The sequence below is a fragment of the Protopterus annectens genome, chromosome 1.part0, assembly GCF_019279795.1.
Source record: "Protopterus annectens isolate FY-2018-M chromosome 1.part0, PAN1.0, whole genome shotgun sequence".
Taxonomy (NCBI): Eukaryota; Metazoa; Chordata; order Ceratodontiformes; family Protopteridae; genus Protopterus; species Protopterus annectens.
The window spans coordinates 32,978,123-32,996,704 of NC_056725.1; the positions used below are offsets into that span (position 1 = coordinate 32,978,123).

The window sequence follows — 18,582 nt, forward strand, 5'->3', positions numbered from 1 at the left end:
CCCTCTGACAGCCCCCCAGAGGAGGTCCTCGCAAGCATACGCAAAAGGAGGCACATTGACTCCCCCGAGTCTCACAGAAGACACGGACTTGGAGGAAGGCTCCCCACGGTCACCCCGAGGATGTCTCCTTTGGAGACATCATGGAATGGTCTGCCCCAAGTCTTCCTCGACGAGTCCGTTTCTGGAGGCATGTGAAACGGGCACGCTCCTTTGGTGTGTCCCCTGCTGCCGACCCCTGGTGGACCTTATTACCACCAGGGCGTGGAAGGAACCGTGGGAGCCAATCCCCATTCCCAAAAAGACCGGATAGGATCCTTAGTCCGCCATCCGACCGACCCATTGGAGTATAGATGCCATGTTGACGGCGGCCACAAAGAGGGAACTGGCTCAGGAGAGTCCCTCAGTCCACCCACCGAGCAAGGAGTCTCGGATGATGGACCGCTTGGGGAAGCGGATGTTCAGTTCGGCGACCTTCTCGCCTGAACTATTTGGCACATGTTATTCGGATGCGGCGAGATCTTATTAAGGAATACGCTGCATCCCCCCCTGAGTCCATTTCGGAGGAGGACAGAGTTCTGCACTCCACCCGTATGGCCACCCGTATGGCCACTCTTAGGTCAGTTACAAATACTTCTATGCGGCTACTCTCCCATGCAACGGAGGGCCTGCGGGGACAGGACTGGTCACTAGACGCCAGGCCTGGCCCGCCGCGATTTTTTTCTGAGCCCTTCAAAAGCGCCGCTTATGAACGCCTTTGATGGTTCTGCTCTGTTTGGCAAGACCGTCATGTAGACGCTGACCCAGAAGACGCTGTCTGCCGAATCCGCTTCTCTGCACCCCAGAGGCCCTATTCTAGGAACCAAAAGGGTCAGAAGAAGATGTGGTTCCGAAGTCGCAGCAGTCCCAGCCTGCTCGGACAACCAGTCCTTCCGTGGCAGAGGAGGACAGGGAGGACGCCCTAGAGGCAGAGGGGCTCCCAGAAACCGGGTCCAGGGAACCTTTCTCTGAACGCGCCGCAGCAACCCTGAGGCTGCCCACTGCTCTACTCTGGAGGCAGTCGGGCATGGGAGTCCATAACATCGGACCGCTGGGTTCTCCAAATCATATCCAGGGATATCGCATTCCTTTCCTTCACCTTCCAAAGTTGGTGTCCTCCCAGACGCCCCACCTGGCAGAAATTGGCCATCTGCTAAAGAAAAGAGCCATCCAGCCCGCTCCCCAGACCAGATCGGATCAGGGTTCTACTCCAGATTCTTTTAGTGCCAAAAGACGGGGAACTAAGACCAATCCTAGACCTCTCTCTTGAATCTGGCAGTCCCCAAAGAAAAATTCAATGGTCACTCTGCAATCTATTCTCCCTTCTGGGAGAAAATCACTGGATGTGCTCGATAGACACCACATCCTGATGGACAGGCGCCCAGGAGGTTTCTCCGCTGGGAGCCAGTCACTACCAGTTCCGGGTCCTTCCCTTTGGTCTCACCACAGCCCCCAGGGTGTTCACCAAAGTATTAGCAGTGGTAGCGGCCCACCTGAGGCTTCAGGGGGTGCAGGTCTTTCCCTACCTGGACGACTGGCTTCCTACCGCCCCAACAAGGCATCTACTTCTATTGGCGAGACTCCTTTCTCCATCTTGCTCCCTTTCTGGGCATCACAATAAATACAAAACCAGGCTAGACACAAGGAGTTTACGAGCCTTCCTCACTACGGACAGAGTTCTAAATCTGCAGCTCCAGGTGCGGGCCATTCTCCATTCAAGTTCTGTTCCAGCGGAGTTGGTCCTGAGGGCTCTGGGGTCCATGGCATCGGCTATAGCACTTCTTCCTCTTGCCAGGCTCAATATGCATTCTACAGTGTACAGTGGTCATACCTTGCTCTCCCATGCATCATCCCATAGCGATCAGCAAGGCTTGCAAGCGGTCCCTCTTGTGGTGGCTCCACTCCCGGATCTCCACAAAGGCCGCCCATTTTGTGCTTCTCCTCTCGCCACGGTGACCACAGAGACCTTACTGCATATCAATGTTCTAGAGATGAGAGCAGTGCTCTTAGCGCTATAGCACTTCAGGACTTTCTTCCCTTGGGAACAATTGCGATTCAATCGACAACATGTCTGTTGTCTGGTACATCAACAAGCAAGGGGAACAAGGTCTTACCCTCTTTGTCGAGAGGCCATGAGAGTTTGGGAATGGGCAACCTCCACCAATCGCTTAATAGCAACGGGTCGGTCCAACATCGTGGTCTCTCAATTGTCAAGTAGCGGAACGATATTCGCACGGTGGGGAACCCTTCATGCGATCTTTTGCTTCTCCCTCAAACACCAAGTGCGACAGTTTTTCGGCTCTAATACATGCCTATCCACCCTTGCCTCTGATGCTCCAAGTTCTTCAGAAAGCCTCTCGGTGGGTTGCAGAATGATTCTCATTGCTCCATTCTGGCCTCGACAGATCTGGTGGTCTCACTCGGTGAATCCTCCTTGGATTCTAGATCCCATCCCGGATCTGATATCCCATCCATCCTGCATTCCTCCTCCGAATCTGGACAACCTGAAGCTGACCGCTTGGCTGCTCCAGTTCCACTCCTGATAAGGACTCGGTATTTCTTCACCGGTAAAGGCCATTTTGGTGGCGGCTCATAAACCATCCACTAGAAAGGTTTACCAAGCAAATGGAAACGCTTTTCACGGTTCCTTTTAGTGCTTGACTTTCTAACCACTCTCTTTAACGATGGTGCCAGCAGTTCCACAGTCAAAGTACAACTGGCGGCAATTTCTCACTATCATATTGGCCATGACTCTAACCTTCTTATGTCAGCCAAATTGTGTAAAATTTTCTTAAAGGTACTTTTCTTCTCAGGCCCCTATAAAACAAGCAGTTCCTCCTTGGGACCTTTCTCTGGTCGCCTACGGTGGATCTCAAATTCTTGTCCTACAAGACAGCCTTTTGGTAGCCATTACATCAGCCAAGAGAGTTTCTGAACTTCAAGCATTATCGGCTAAACCTCCTTACTTGGTATTTCATCTCAGGACCAACCCGTCCTTTCTTCCTAAAATCGCTTCTGAAGCAAACATCAATCAATCTATTAACCTCCCTGTTTTCTAAATATGAAAACAAAGGTGAATATAAGCTACATTCACTAGATGTTCACAGGCAACTTAGATTTTATCTGAACAGGACAGCTGGTCATAGGCAATCCGACCAGCTGTTTATTTCCTTTGCAAAATTCAATTTGGGCAAGCCAATCTCTAAAGTTTCTCTGTCCCGCTGGATTTCACAGTGCATTTTATTGGCTTATCAAGCTTCAGGAAGGCCGCACCGGAGGGTGTTCATGCCCATTCAACCATTCCTCTAGATGATATTTGTGCAGCAGCCACTCATCTCATACGCTTATTTCCCACTATAAGTTGGATCTTGCATCTAGGGGTAGAGCATCCTTTGGCTCATGGTGCTCCGGAATATCCTTCCATGATGGCGCCCAAGATTCAGGTAGCTGGGGACTCTGTCCCACAGGTTGCAGACAAATGAATATCCTACTTCAGATTTAGAAGTTATGTACTCACCATAACGTTCCATCTGAGTAGGTGTATTCATTTGTCTGCAACCATCCCGCCTCCTATCCCCTGGCCTTTCAGTTTCCTGCATATTCTATGTTACCCTTTTTAGGGTATTGTTGATCTGAGGTCATGAGGGTAGAGCAGGGCATTATGGGTGAGGGGAGCTGAGAGCTTGATCCATAGCTGGAAAACCATGCGGTTCGGATCCGATATCGGATCCATAACCCACAGGTTGCAGACAAATGAATACACCTACTCAGATGGAACGTTATGGTGAGTACATAACTTCTAATTCTGCAGCTACTTGGTCCTCATCTCATACCTTCATATCCCATTACAAATTGAACATTGTATCTAGGAGTAGGGCGTCCTTTAACTCTTCTGTGCTCCGAAATATCTTTCCATGAGAGCCACCCAGATGTTGGTAGCTGGGGACACTGTCCCACAGTTGAAAACCAAATGAAGTAAACTACTTCAGATAAAGAAGTTATGTATTCACCATAACAATCCATCTGCGTAGTTTTACTTCATTTGTCTTCAACCATCTCCTCCCTCCTTCCCCCTGACGTTATCACTATTGTCCTATCCTGGTGTATGGAAGAGGTGCACACTGGTGGCTCTCCAGGTTATGCTTGGCTTAGATTTGTGGGAGCCTTTAGTTGAAAGGTCCTTTTAGGTCGGGCTTATGTTTTCTGATACAGCAAACTCGATCTGAGGGAAGGAAGGAGTCGGGGGTATTATGGGTAAGGGGCGGAGCTTGGACCTCAGATCAGATGCTGGTGATGCGGCCATCTCAGATCCGATCCGGATCTGAATACCCACAGGTTGAAGACAAATGAAGTACAACTACTCAGATGGAACTTTATAGTGAGTACTTAACTTCTTTTTAATGTTAATTTGTTAATACAGTTTGATTATGTTTGTATAAATGTAAATTTGCCTGTGCCACAAGTGATAATTCAATGAAGGTGTTTAAAAAAAATTGCACAGAGCATATCTGAAGTAGTTTACTTCATTTGATCTTCAACATGTGGGTATTCTGATCCGGATCAGATCCGAGACAGCCGCATCACCAGCATCTGACCCGAGCTCCACGCTCCTCCCCTTACCCATAACGCCCCTTAATCACCTTCCTTCACCCAGGTCTCGTTTGCCACTATACAGCCAAGCATCGTGGTTGCTGAGCTCCAAGCGTGTTTTTCTTGTGGGTAAGTGCTTTAGAGTTATTTAGTCCAAGTTAGGTGCCCTGTTTTCCCTCTTTTACCTCCCCTAACTCACATGTATTCGTCAGTCAAAAAAAAAGTTAGTGTTTGTGTACTGTTTCCCCTCCCCCGGCCTTTTCCCATTGTTGTAGTTAGCATGTCTGGGTGTTGTGTGTGTGGTTTAGAGTTACTTAGTCCAAGTTAGGTGCCCTGTTTTCCCTCTTTTACCTCCCCTAACTCACATGTATTCATCAGTCAAAAAAAAAAAGTTAGTGTTTGTGTATTGTTTCCCCTCCCCCGGCCTTTTCCCATTGTTGTAGTTAGCATGTCTGGGTGTTGTGTGGGGCCTTCTTTAGGACATGGCTGAGACGCCAAAGCCAGTCTTTACAAAATGCATGGAGTGTGGCCATAAGCTCTCTCCAGCCAATGGCCACACTGTGTGTTGTATGCTTAGTAGTGGCCCATTTAAACTCAGCCTGCTCTATTTGCACAGGCTTTAACCCTAGATCCTTCAAGGGCAGAAGGGCTAAATTAGTGATGAAAGGGCTCCTGCCTGCTTCAGAGACGGCTGTCCCTGTCACGGCTTCTTCTTCTGTAGCGGCTGCTACTGTATCTTCCCCTCCCTAGGCCTCTGGGATTCAAAGCCTCAGGTCGAGGCCTTCGGAGGGGGAGAAAAGACACAAGGGAGCAGCCTAGAAAGTGGTTCCCTGACCGCTCGGGTCCATCCGGGCTTCCCCCTAAGTCCAGGACTCCTCCTAGACCAAGTATTCCGCGGCTCCGCTCATCTAGTTTCTCACCAGAGCTGACTGAGTCTAGACCACTATCTAGAGCCTCTCCCTACCGGCACTCGGGGCCAGTGTCAGTGGCTTCTTCCTCCCGTTCCACACATAGCTTGAGTGAGTCAGAGATGGACAGGATGATGTGGAAGTTCATCCACACCCAGATACAGATGGAAGTCTTGCCTGTCCCTCTCCCTCTGGAGCAGGGAGCTCGCAACCCTTTTTCCACCCCCATGGCTCCTTCTCTCATCCGACCCTCCGTATTGGAGTCTGTGGATACGAGAGTTCTTAGTGTCGGGGGGGTTTGATGCCGATGGTACCTTGTACCTTGACACTGGCCATAGTTTTTAGCATGTCTGATCCAAGCTCTCTGAGCCGTAGCCTTGGCATCAGATCCAAGGGGGTGCTGTCTGCTTCGAGTTTGTCAGAGCGCAGTCTCCCCCGGGTATCTCGGCTCCAGTAGGCTCGGCTCCAGCTTCCCTGTCGGAACTGAGGGGAGCGGCTCTGTCACTGGTTTCCCAGGATGCCCACTCTCCTTCGGCATTGGATGTGGTGGAAAGGGTCTTCTCGAGTAGGTCGAGACCCCTGACCTTTTTCTCTTCGGAATCCGTCCCGACTCCCTCGATTCTGGGTACAGTGCCGACCTTCCTGTCATCTCAGTGACAGCCCATTCTTGATTTGCCCCAGGGAGCAACCTCTAGGGAGCAGCAACAAGTTTGAGAGTCTTCCTTAGAGAGTCCCACTGAGGAGGTTCCTCACAAGCGAAAGTGTAAAAGGAAGCACTTGGACTCCTCTCCTGAGTCTCTCACTGACAACACTGACTTGGAGGAAGGGAAAGGTTCCCCCAGGTCACCCCCCCTCCAAAGGTGTCTCCTATGGAGACATCATCATACTCCTACACCAAAGAGGGAGGTGGTCCACCCAAAAACCAACCCAGGACAAGTTTGTTCCTGGAGGCATTCAGCACAGGCCCATCTACCTCCTAGGTGCCCCCCCCCCCCCCGCAGATCCACTCGTGGACCTCATCACCTCTAGAGCATGGAAGGAGCCGGACACTGTGGAGCCAGTCCCCAAAAGGCCAGATAAGATTCTTAGCCCCCTGTTGGACAGATCCAGTTGGGGTAAGGGGTCCCCAGTAGACACTACGGTGGTGGCAGCTGCCACCAAGAGATAGCTCGCAGAGGAGAGCTGCTACAGTCCATTCTCCTAACCGGGAGTCAAGGACGATGTATCGTTTGGGGAAGTGAGGGCATGCTTCAGTCACGTTTACCATAGGGGCACTGAAGTACATGGCACACGTTATCCGCTGCAACATGACTTAGTCAAGGAAGTTGCTAAGTTGCCCCGAGAGACCATGTCGGCAAAGGGCAAGAAAACGTTCTCTGCATTCATGGCCACTCTGAAAGCGGTTGCCAATATGTCCATGCACCTCCTTTACCATGCCACAGAAGGAGCCACTAGGGCGGCTGGGTCCGGCGTTGCTATGTGGCGACATGCCTGGCATCGGCTATGTCAATTCTCAGAACCCTTCAAGGCGTACTTTGCGAATGCTCCCTATGATGGCTCTTCCCTGTTTGGGATGTCCGTACGTGAGATGCTGGTCCAGAGTGAGAAGGACAGGAAGACACTGCCGTCGGGATCCCCTTCTCCGCCCCTCAGCGATTCTTCTCCAGGAATCAACGAGGGGCAACGAATTTGTGGTTCCGGAAATCTCAGTTCTCCCAGGACACTCAGGACTCTTCTTCCCTCAGAGGCAGAGTGGGTTACAACAGATGCCAGCCCAGAGGCAGATGGGGGTCCGAAGAGCGTCTGGTCTCGGGAACCTTTCTTGGACAGACCCGCGCAGCAACCCTAAGGGGTTGCCCGACTGCTCATCTCTGGAGGCAGTTGGGGGCCGTCTTTCATTACACCCAACAAATGGGAGTCCGTGACAACAAGACCGTTGGGTGCTAAAAATCATATCCAGAGGCTATTCCTAGCACCACCTCGCCAACCAAACCTCCTCCCAGATGTTCCAGCCGCACAGAGGGAGGAAGCAGCATTAGAGATAAGAAAGCTGCTAAGAAAACAAGTCATCCAACCTGTCCCTCAGATCGGTCCGGATTGGGCATCTATTCTAGGTTCTTTTTGTTGCCAAGGAAAACTGGGGACCAAAGACCCATTCTATATCTACCCATTCTGAATCTGTCAGTAGCCAAGGAAAATTTTCAGATGGTTACGTTTCAAGCCATTCTGCCCTATCTGCAGGCAGAGGATTGGATGTGCTCGACCTACCTCCAGGACGCGTACTACCATATCAAGATGAACAGGCGCTCCTGCAGGTTACTTCGCTTCCGGCTGGGGGCAAGTCATTTTCAGTTCAGGGCTCTACCCTTTGGTCTCACCACAGCCCCCATGGTGTTTTCCAAAGTCACGGTGGTGGTAGCAGCCCACCTGAGGCTTCAGGGAATCCAGGTCTACCCCTACCTGGACGATTGGCTCCTTGCTGCCCCCAGCAGGCTTCTACTGTATCAAGCTTCTTGCAAACAGACTAGGTGTCATGATCAACCTCAGCAAATCATCCCTGGTCCCAGTACAGAGGTTAGACTTCATTGGAGCTCAGCTAGATACTAACAAGATGAAAGTCTGTTTCACCCCAGAGGGGATAAACAATCTGAAACTTCACGTCTCTTATGTTCTTCAATCCTCCAGCCGATTAGCAGCCACAGTTCTTCTGGCTCTCTGCTCTATGGCAGCCACCATCAACCTCCTGCCCTTCGCCTGTCTGCACATAAGAGTTCTCCAGTGACGTTGGCGGTTCAGTGGTTACTCCTGGTCTTACCCTTATCCCATCTGATACGCATATCACGGGCCTGCCAAGTGTCACTCATCTGGTAGATTTGCTCCCTGGATCTGGTACAAGAATGTCCCTTTCTTCCATCGTTCCTCACAACCACAGTGACCATGGATGTCTCCCAGCTGGGATGGGGGGACACTGCTCGGGAAGGACAGTCCAAAGCACTTGGTCCCCATCCAAGACCAATTTGCATATCAATGTCCTGGAGATGAGGGCGGTCCTTTTAGCGTTGCAGGCCCTTCACGCCCATCTTCCTCTGGGGACTTTTGCCATCCAGTCAGACAAACATGTCTGTAGTCTGGGCGGAACCAGATCTTGCCCCCTTTGTCTAGAAGCCATGAGAGTGTGGGAATGGGCGGTCTCCTCCGGACACTTTTTGGTAGCAACACACATTCCGGGATGGTCCAACATTTTAGCGGGCAGGCTCAGCAGGGCTATTCTGATGCCTTACGAGTGGTCTTTGAATCCTTTAGTGGCGGAGCAGATCCTCCTCAAGTGGGGCTGGCCTTGCTGCGATCGCTTCCCATCTCCTTCCAACACGAAGTGCAGCGAGTTCTTCACTCTAAACCCTCCTCAGGGGGAAGTCCCCAGAAACGCACTGATTTATGCTTGGTTTCCCGGTATTCTATATGCTTATCCTCCATTACCTCTTATTCCGAAGTTTCTTCTGAAAGCCCCCAGGCTGGGCAGCTCAGTAATCCTCATTGCCCCATTCTGGACTCACCAAGTCGGGTTCCCCTCTTTGGTCTCACCTAGTAGTTCCGCTATAGATCTTGGATCCGGTTCCAGATCTCATTTCTCATTCCTCAGGGGTTCCTCATCCAGACCTGGACAGTCTGAAGCTTACAGCTTGGCTGCTCCAGTTCCACTAATTGTTAGGACTCCTGGTTTGGCTTCTCCAGTTAAAAACATTCTGGTGGCGGCTCATAAGTCTTCTACCAGAAAGGTGTACCGTAGCAAATGGAAATGCTTCTCTACTTGGGGGGTCTCAATGGAATATAGATCCCTTTATAGCTCCAAGCCCGACTATTCTGGAGTTTCTATCTGGTATATTTCATCAAGGAGCTAGTTCTTCTACCATTAAAGTCCAACTGACTGCCATTTTGTACTTCCATGTGGGGGAAAACATAGCTTCCTTAGCCTTACCTAGACTTTGCAAGACCTTCCTGAAAGGAACCTTCATGCTACGACCTCCAGTGAAAGATCCAACACCTTCTTGGGACCTTACCTTTGTTTTACAAGCCTTGGTTTCCCCACCTTTTGAACCGGTGGCGATTGTAGATTTGCAATTTATGTCTTGGAAAGCTCCCTGTTTGGTAGCCATTACTTCAGCCAGGAGGGTATCGGAGCTTCAAGCTTTGTCCATTTTCATAAGGACAGGGTTTCTTTGCGCATGAACCCTTTTCTTCCAAAAGTGGCTTCTGAAAATATCAACCAAACTATAAATCTTCCTGTTTTCTTCCCAAATTTCAAAACCAAGGGTGAATACAAGTTACACTTATTAGATGTACACAGACAACTGAGATTGTATTTACACCGAACAAAGCCTTTCCGTAAATCAGATCAATTGTTTGTGTCTTATTCCAAACCATTTTTAGGTAAACCAGTATCCAAAGCCACCATTGCTAGATGGATTTCCCAGTGTATTAGCCAGGCATATATGACAAAGGCATCTCTCCTCTGGGTGTGATCAAAGCTCATTCCACTAGATCTATGGCAAGATGTCGCTGGATGATATTTGTTCTGCATCTACTTGGTCCTCATCTCATACCTTCATTTCGCATTACAAATTAGATATAGTGTCTGGGAATAGGTCTTCATTTGTCTTGGCGATGCTCTGAAATATCCTTCCATGAGGGCCACGCAGATATTGGTAGCTGGGGACTCTGTCCCACAGGTTGAAGAGCAAATGAAGTAATCTACTTCAGGTAAAGAAGTTATGTACTCACCATAGCGTTCCATCTGAGTAGTTATACTTGATTTGTCTTCAACCATCTCTCCCCCTGACCTTATCACTTCGGTTATGTTTGGGGATATAGGGCAGGTACACTTTATGGCTTTCCAAGTGGTACTTGGTTTGACTATGTGTTTTAGTGGTAAGGTGATTTGGTTGGGCTTGTGTCTTCTGGTTCAGCAAACTCGATCTGAGAGAAGGAAGGAGATGGAGGGGCATTATGGGTAAGGGGAGGAGCTTGGGTCAGATGCTGGTCATGTGGCCATCTCTGATCCGAATACCCACAGGTTGAAAACAAATGAAGTAGAACTACTCAGATGGAACGTTATGGTGAGTACATAACTTCTTTATTTTACCCATCCACTTTCAGTTCTTGGCTATAATATCTGTACAAGACAAAAATTTGTAATACGTATACCTAACCTCTATCAAACATTTTCATATTTTCGCATCTTACAACAAATTCCATTCATAACCAAAACAAGAAAAATCCCATTCAAAGGACACCTGTTCCTCACTTCCTCAGAATATCATCAGTATCTAACCATCCATTAATCAGAATTCTAACATTAGCATTATGATATACAGATTTAATAACCATCAAAACTTAACTTCTCAAACCATATTCCTCCATAATATTTCTTAGCTATCATGATTTTAAAATCTCTAAAAGCAATTGGAAATGGCCTTTACTGCTTGTGTTGCCAGAAAAAATGGAATTGTATTCCACATCCTATTAGAACCATAACATACCACCATCCTTCCTTCAGGCATCTTCTGAAAGACCACCTATCAAACTTTTGGCTTTCCTCATGCTATACCCCTGGTTGAATGTCAGTACTTTTATCCACCTCTGGCTGTACAGATTCTCTGCCCATCACTACTTCCTCATTTCCACCTGGCTGTCTACTCTCTGTACCACTTTACATAACCTCTTCCTATCACCACCTCTCCATTCATGCTAATCTTCACTTCAAAATTTAAAATCTGATTTCATGGAGAGGGGTTACTCAAGCTCGGACATAGATCGGACTATCTCTGATGCTTGGAAACTAAGATATACTAGATGTAAACCCTATATGAATTCTAGCAATGTTGCCAGTTCTTTGGGCAGTAATACAACTATAAGTATTGATTTTAGAGTTGTATTTCAGTTTGTCAGTAATGTTAATCAGTATACTGATGTGGTTAAGAAATACTGGTATTTGTTGCATGACGTCCCTGGCCTTACTGAGAAAATTGGTAACAGCCCTACCTTTAGTTTTAGGAACAACAGGTCACTTAAGCAGCACCTTTACAATGGAGAAGTACGAAATACCACTCGTCTCTTTACTCGTTCTGGCACTTTTCCGTGTAGAAATTGTAGTGCCTGTCAGCATATTTTTAGTAAGAACACGTACATTCATCCCACTAGACATTTTACATTAGGTTCTAATCAATATTTTGACTGTAGAACTACTGATGTGTATTTTTGTTTCTACCAGCAATGTCCTGCCTTTTATGTGGGCAAAACTAACAGGATGCTTAAAGATAGAATTCTAGAGCACATTAAAGATATTAATAACAGGAAGCAGTCTAATGCTCTAGCCAACCATGTTCTGTGCACTGATCACACTCATTCCTTTAAATTTTTTGTCTTACTACGTATTTATAGAAATTCTAGAGGAGGGGATATAGAAAATATTACAGAAGGCCATGAACAGAAGTGGATATTGAAATTAAATGCTGAGCAATATCCTGGCCTTAATGGTACTATATCCTTAATTCCTTTTTTAAAAGCCAGATGCCTTAAACACTAGCTTGCGAGGTTGCCCCTATGAAGGGCTTGTGAATTGTATATTATATTATATTTTTTGACTAGTTTCAGTTTATGGTTTTTATAAAAATTTGTGTTTTTACATTTATATATGGTTTTAGTTTCTTTACAGGATTATACTAATTGGAGTTCAGTGTTCTATGGTTGCTAATTGTAAGAATGACATCATTGGTTAACCACAATTGACATGTTAATTGATTCTCTTGTATCTATTTAAGCATTGAGTTACCTTTGAGTTATGTCTGATGAAGCAACAATAGTTGTGAAAGCGCTTACCATTTTGTTCCTGTTTTTATTTTATTAAAACGTTTATTGTGTGTTACCTTGGTGCACTGTATTCTTTCATACATTTGGACACTTTCTTGCACCCTGGTTTTACCCGCAGCCATTTTCTTTTTGTTTTAGTTAGAAAAGTCACCTGCTGAATTTTTTGATTTGATAGTTATAAGGAGTGATTAAGTTGATCATAGTGTTCTTATTGGTGAGTAGTTTAAGTAAGGGACAGTTTTCTGGTTGATAAAGTAGAGTATGAGCTGCGATTAATTGGAATAGGTTAGGTAATTTGGTAGTTCTAGCTGTTCATTAACCAGCAAAATGTCTTTCTCCACTTAAGTAAACACTCTCCAGTACTAATTTCCCAAACTATGCATACATCATTTAATAAACTTTTCAAAAAATATTAAACCACAATTTTCTTACTCCCCATAAAATCTTAGTATAATAATTTATCCATTTTTTTATTTTGATCAAAACCTTTCTTGTTTTCAAAACAATATCAGGGTTTTCTCCGAATGCTTAAATAAATCATTTCATTTTTTCCCCCAACAACTGTAAAAAAAAATCTTATTTCTGTTTAAATATTACCCACCATTCTGACCAAGACAAATAAAAATCGCTCATAGAAATATGATTTCTCTTTCTGGTATTCTTTTATCCAAAAAGGTAGAAATCAAATATCTTAATACCATTTCCTTCAGTGATAACTTACAATTTTCCCCAGTCTCCAACCAGATAGCTTTATGGTTAGAAAAAAAATAGCGCATTATCCTCCATCAGAGAATCAGACAAACAATTTGTTTTCTTATCACTTCAAGTCCCCAAGTCATTAACCCATTTTCTTAATCCATCATATTTAATAACTTCATTGTTTTAACATCTATCCATACTTTTTTTTTAGAATTCTTTCTCTATCCACAATTAAAATACCTATTACAGTAATTTTTATATTAACCACTTCAAAAGGTTTTACTTTCTGAAACAATTTTCTTTTATATTAGTAGGAGCGTACATTCCTATCAGTCTATACTAATTCCCACTCCATCTGATATCTACTACAGTTGCTGTACCATCACATTAACACATCTCAAACTTTAACAGCGTCTATGAACATAAAAACACCAGGGCATCTCTCCCTACCCAAATTCTACATATCCCTACCATTCCATAACATTTCAAACTGTATTTTGTCATCCTCTGAAATAAATGTATTCTATCCTGTAAGCAAACAGCCTCAACTTCACATTTTTACACCACTGTAAAATTGCAATTTTTTCTGGCTTGCTTTATCCAACTATTGACATCGAAACATTTCTAACATTTTCCTTTTTAATCTTGGGAGATATATTTAAGTTTTCATTTCCTCAACCTTACTTTAGCTGCTGTAGTACCCCTTATTCTTGTCTCGTTTATATTTTCCTCTTATAAATCATGTGCATCACTTCTACCTTCCTCCCTCAACAGCTTCTTCCGTTTGAAAATCACTAATATTTACTTTGCCTTTCTCCCATACCTTATTCCTCTATATTAGCTCTTTATTCTTCCCCATCTTCATTTACAACATTGCCCTTCTCATTCTCGGTATTTGTGTTCTATTTTCCTTTATCGCAGTCCAACCTCCCCACATGTAATTATATCTTATTTCATACATTCATTAATGAAATTATTTAAATCACAACATATCTAACATGCCTTTGATAGATACTTGTCCCTCTGTTACTGGCAACATCAATTGCTTTAGGTAAATGCTTTTACACTTTCTTCCATATTCTAAAAAAATCTAATTCCAGTCCTCCCATCCCCATTCCACAACCCCCTTTCATCTTTTGTTTTTACTACATTTTGCGCAGAATGACATAATTGCTGAAAACATAGCTTGAAATCATGTTAGTGTCATTAATCCTAAATTGCACGAAAAATTTATTCCATGGAAAACTCTCATTTTACAAATAAACAAAAATGTGTCCGTAAGTGATTCAGTCTTAAAATAAACATGACAAAAAGTTATCTTCCCAAATGAATCAAAGACCTAGTGTGTCTGATATCAAATCTAAATGCAAAATCAACTTGTCTTAATTATCAATAACTTCATCTTTTCTACTTGTAATTCTCACAATAAATCGCTTCCTTTTAACAGCAGTTGCAGTACTTGTTTTCCTTACTGAATTCATGCACTCTGTTCTGCACCTTTCATTGTCATCCTGAATATTTTCCTGTCTAATCACTTGATCTACAGTATCTGAATATGATACCTTGGATTGTTCTCCAGGCTCCCCTTTGTCTATTATAATAAACAGCTGAGTATTTGACAGTTCCCCCAGATGCCAACTCCTTTCTCCATTGCAGTTTTAAAGTCAGCTGAATGCTCACTATTTGTAAATTTCACCTCGGAGGGAAAAAAAAAATTTGTCCATTTGAAAAGATCTCATCTGGTTTCTCCATTTCACCTTCACCAACAAAATAAACCCTCTGTCAAGTGCCATCACTGACTGCTTCTCTCAGCCACCTCCACACCAACAACAGAAGCAGAAAGTGCTCATATTCTCAATACTTGGTTACATAAAGAGTAAGGAAGGTTCCCTGATATCCTGACCAAATTTCTGCTAGTATTATAAATACCACCTTTGACTTAGCTGAAAAGAGGCGGCTAGTCTTTTGGCACTAACCCGGTCAACAGAGTATAAATTTAGTTGATAAATTCCTTCAGTGTTTCATTTCTTTAACCACCTCTCAGTGCCCTTGATTTATTTTTTTCTTATTTTGTAGAAGCTGTCTACTGTAACAAAGCTGAAACTATGCTTTTTGTTGAACAGCTGCAGGATTCTTCCCAGCCAGAGTTTTCTCTCCTTTTCTTGTTGATTTTCACTCAGGTTCTTCTCTGTTGGCAGGCAGTTTGATGACTAGCCATTAACAGAATCTTACCAAACCTGGCAGTTCCATTAGGCCTTGTTTATTTATTTGTTTTATAATTTGTTTTTGGAGAGTTCAAATTAATCTGCTTATTGTGCAGCCATCTTGGAAGTCCAACAGCAAAATATCTTTTGACCGTCATGCATCAGACCTTGCCAGAAAATCCTTGTACCTTGCACTGTTGATTTCCAGAAGCATAGTCCCTCTTTATAGCTCCTCCTCTTGTCATGTAGTGGAATACAGTTCCCCCCGTTAGCATGTGCCTTTCTTAGCATCTCTCCCAACTTGGAAAATCTCAAAGATTTCTTACAAAGAAAACAAACTGATCTAAATTCCTCAGTAAGTGCTGACAGATACTAAAAGCCCTATCACCATATTTTGTCTCGTACAAGCTCCTTTGGGATGATGTGTGCCTGTCCTGAGCCATGAAAGTTTCCAGCTTGCTTAGTCTTCAACACCAAGACGAAACAGATTGCACTACAAACACCTGCACCAACAGAACATGCTGCCATGATAGATTCCTTGTTTGTAGAATGATTCCTCTAATCAAGCAAAATAACAGGTTGACACATTTTGAGCTACTCTGGATAGACGTAGGCAAGTGTAAATTTGACCCTGGGGTTTGTAACATGGCTGCCATCAATAGATAAGGCTGACTTATTTATTGGGCTTACTTGACTAGACTACTCATTTGTCTTATGGACAACATGCCTAGTTTACTGTTATGAGCTGTCCGATTCTGGTGGTCTTTTTACATAGGGAGTTCAGTACTTGATAGAAACCTTTTTGGTGTTTGCTATGTTGAGATTGCTTTTTTGCACTTTAGTACATGTTATGTTTCTTTTCTTTTTACTATAGGACATCTGTTGTATATACAGTAGAGTAATTTGTTAGTACATTAGGCTACTTTCATGTCTTTAGCTTTTATGGCCTTCATTCAGGTACATTTAATGATACAGCACTCCTCTTCATCTTTGCTTTGGTTTTCAGAAAATAACACAGTAATAGTATAAGCTGCATACTGACTTTTATGGCCATGATCCCTTGAAGAGCAATATCTTTAAACTTAACTGCCTTGTTGTCATAGGGCTGCCCCACTGCTAAAATAAGTCAAGCCAAGGAACTTGACTGCCTGACAGCTGCATCCCATGGAAAGTATTATTCTTACAGCAAAGATAGCTTTTTTTTTCCCCAGTCTGCTCTGACATCAGGGACCTCCTTGCAGAGCCGTAACATTTAGTTAATTTTCTCCACCAGTCACAATCCAGCAGTTTTTCTCAAATGTTCCTTGTATTCAAAATGTATGCAATTTGTACTGGCATGTACTGGGACATCACCTGTCAGCTGCATAAGTGTCACTGACTTCTGTGCCCATCATTCTTTTGTATCATCAGTTGCAGTCTTCAGATCTAAGGCCTGATCCCCTGTCAGTGAAACATTTTCATGTTTGATGCGTATGTACAGATCCCCAAAATTTCCATTCGCTGTTAAATTATTAGTGAAAATCCTCTTCTGTCTTTCAAAGGAACAGAGTGTGAAGCTCTGTAATAAGTGTCATTAGTTCAATTCTGACACCTACACATTTCAAAGGGGAGACCTAGCATAGCTAGCTGTGAGGATGATGGTCGTGGTTGAAAGTTCCTCATGTGTGGATTGGTGAGAGGGCCTCAAACAGCCCCAGGCTTGAGCTACAAAGTCCGAAGGTGAGAAGTTATTCCTCTTAGTGGTAAATCCATTAATAAACAACCTTTCACATGGTTCGGGGGTCTTAGTTATTTCTATGGAGGTGACCACACTTCAACCATTTGGAGCATCAAGCAGTCTTAAAAGCCACTGAGGCAAAAAGCTTCTTCTGGAGCTGCCACTCCTTTGGTCAGCCAAAATATCTGTCATGTGGTTTCTGTATATGCGGTGGGGGGGTGGGGGGTTGTCTAAGCATTCATATTCCCTGCTGTGGAGGCATTGTGTGTTTAGGCCATGGACAGAAGCGTCACTGTTTCAGTGGTTTGTATCCCAGGGAGGTGAATGAGCTAGCAGACTGACTTTTACTCATTCTTCCTCTTGAGTTGTGCATTCAGTGACTGCATTTCATTTGGGTCTCCTAGAAGTAAGGTACTCTAGAGATTGGCCCATTGTCCATCTGGGAGAATATGGTTCTCCCTTAGTCTGCTTGCTGCAGCAAGTTAAGGGAAAGGTTTTGGTGAACATGTTCTCCATCCTGTGATACAGGAGTTTCCTTTACACTTTCCACTATTTACGGTTTATGGTTCTCTCTGCCAAATACCCACTTCAAAAGACCAGAAGACCTTTAAAATCCAGTTTAACATATGTAGATATATATATATTCACAGTATCAGTTGATCTGTTGGGAGGACTTCTGCAGGAAGTTCAAAATATTTCTTGTGCTGTTGTGTTCAGATAGTCTCTCCATCCACCTTCATGTAGATTTATATTGGGCAGATGTTTAATTATATTTTTTCTACATCTTTCAGGTTGTGATTTGTTAGTGTATGGGGATAAATCCATGAACACTTCAGATTCAGTGTTCCCTCTTAATAGGTTAGTGAGGTCTTAACATGGGATATATGCTTCCCTGAGCATGGAAGCTACAGAAATGTCACAAATATGTTGAGATGAGGATAACATAAGGGGAAATCTCAAACCCTAGCCATTACAGAAGACCACCTCACAGTTCATCCAACATGATGAGAATACATGCAAATTTATTTTTTGAAGAATACTGTTCTAAACATTTTTGCAATTTTCTTCTAAATTTAACTTGACTGTGATACATTGCATGATCTACTTTCTGGTGCTGAAATTTAGCTTTTGTTTTTTAGGCTCATCTTACATTGCAGGCCCTTGCTAGTTTGGAGTCAAGATACTTTGCTAAAAAGAAGACCCTTCTTGGGCTGTGTAAACTAGCAGCCCTAGCATCAGACATGCATGATAATGCATTGCAGGAGGCAGTGGATGGTGAGTACTGAAAATTTTAGTTGTTTTACATGACCCTTTGTATAAGTTGACAGTGCTTCTCTTATACATCTGACTCTGGAAGAATGTTTGTAAAGACTATGCTCTTGCTAGTCACTGTTAATCAGACCTGTTTGGGTGAGTACTGTTCTGTTTTCTTGTTCATTTACTGTGGTGACTGTAATGGAGCAATAATCTCAATCTTTAGTTTCCCCTCTGTCTTGTACTAAAGTAGTATATTCCCCACTGTACCTCATTATCCCTGAATGGTGTTGGGTAGGTCATTTAA

General features: G+C 44.2%; 1 protein-coding gene across 1 annotated transcript in view; it reads left to right on the top strand.

The window, feature by feature from the left end:
* NUP133 (nucleoporin 133) overlaps positions 1-18,582 on the top strand; it is a 2,059,048-nt gene that overhangs the window by 1,852,059 nt on the left and 188,407 nt on the right. The window contains exon 21 of the mRNA XM_044070734.1: positions 18,161-18,296. Within this exon, the coding sequence (XP_043926669.1) occupies positions 18,161-18,296 (136 nt within the window). The remainder of the gene's footprint in view (positions 1-18,160; positions 18,297-18,582) is intronic.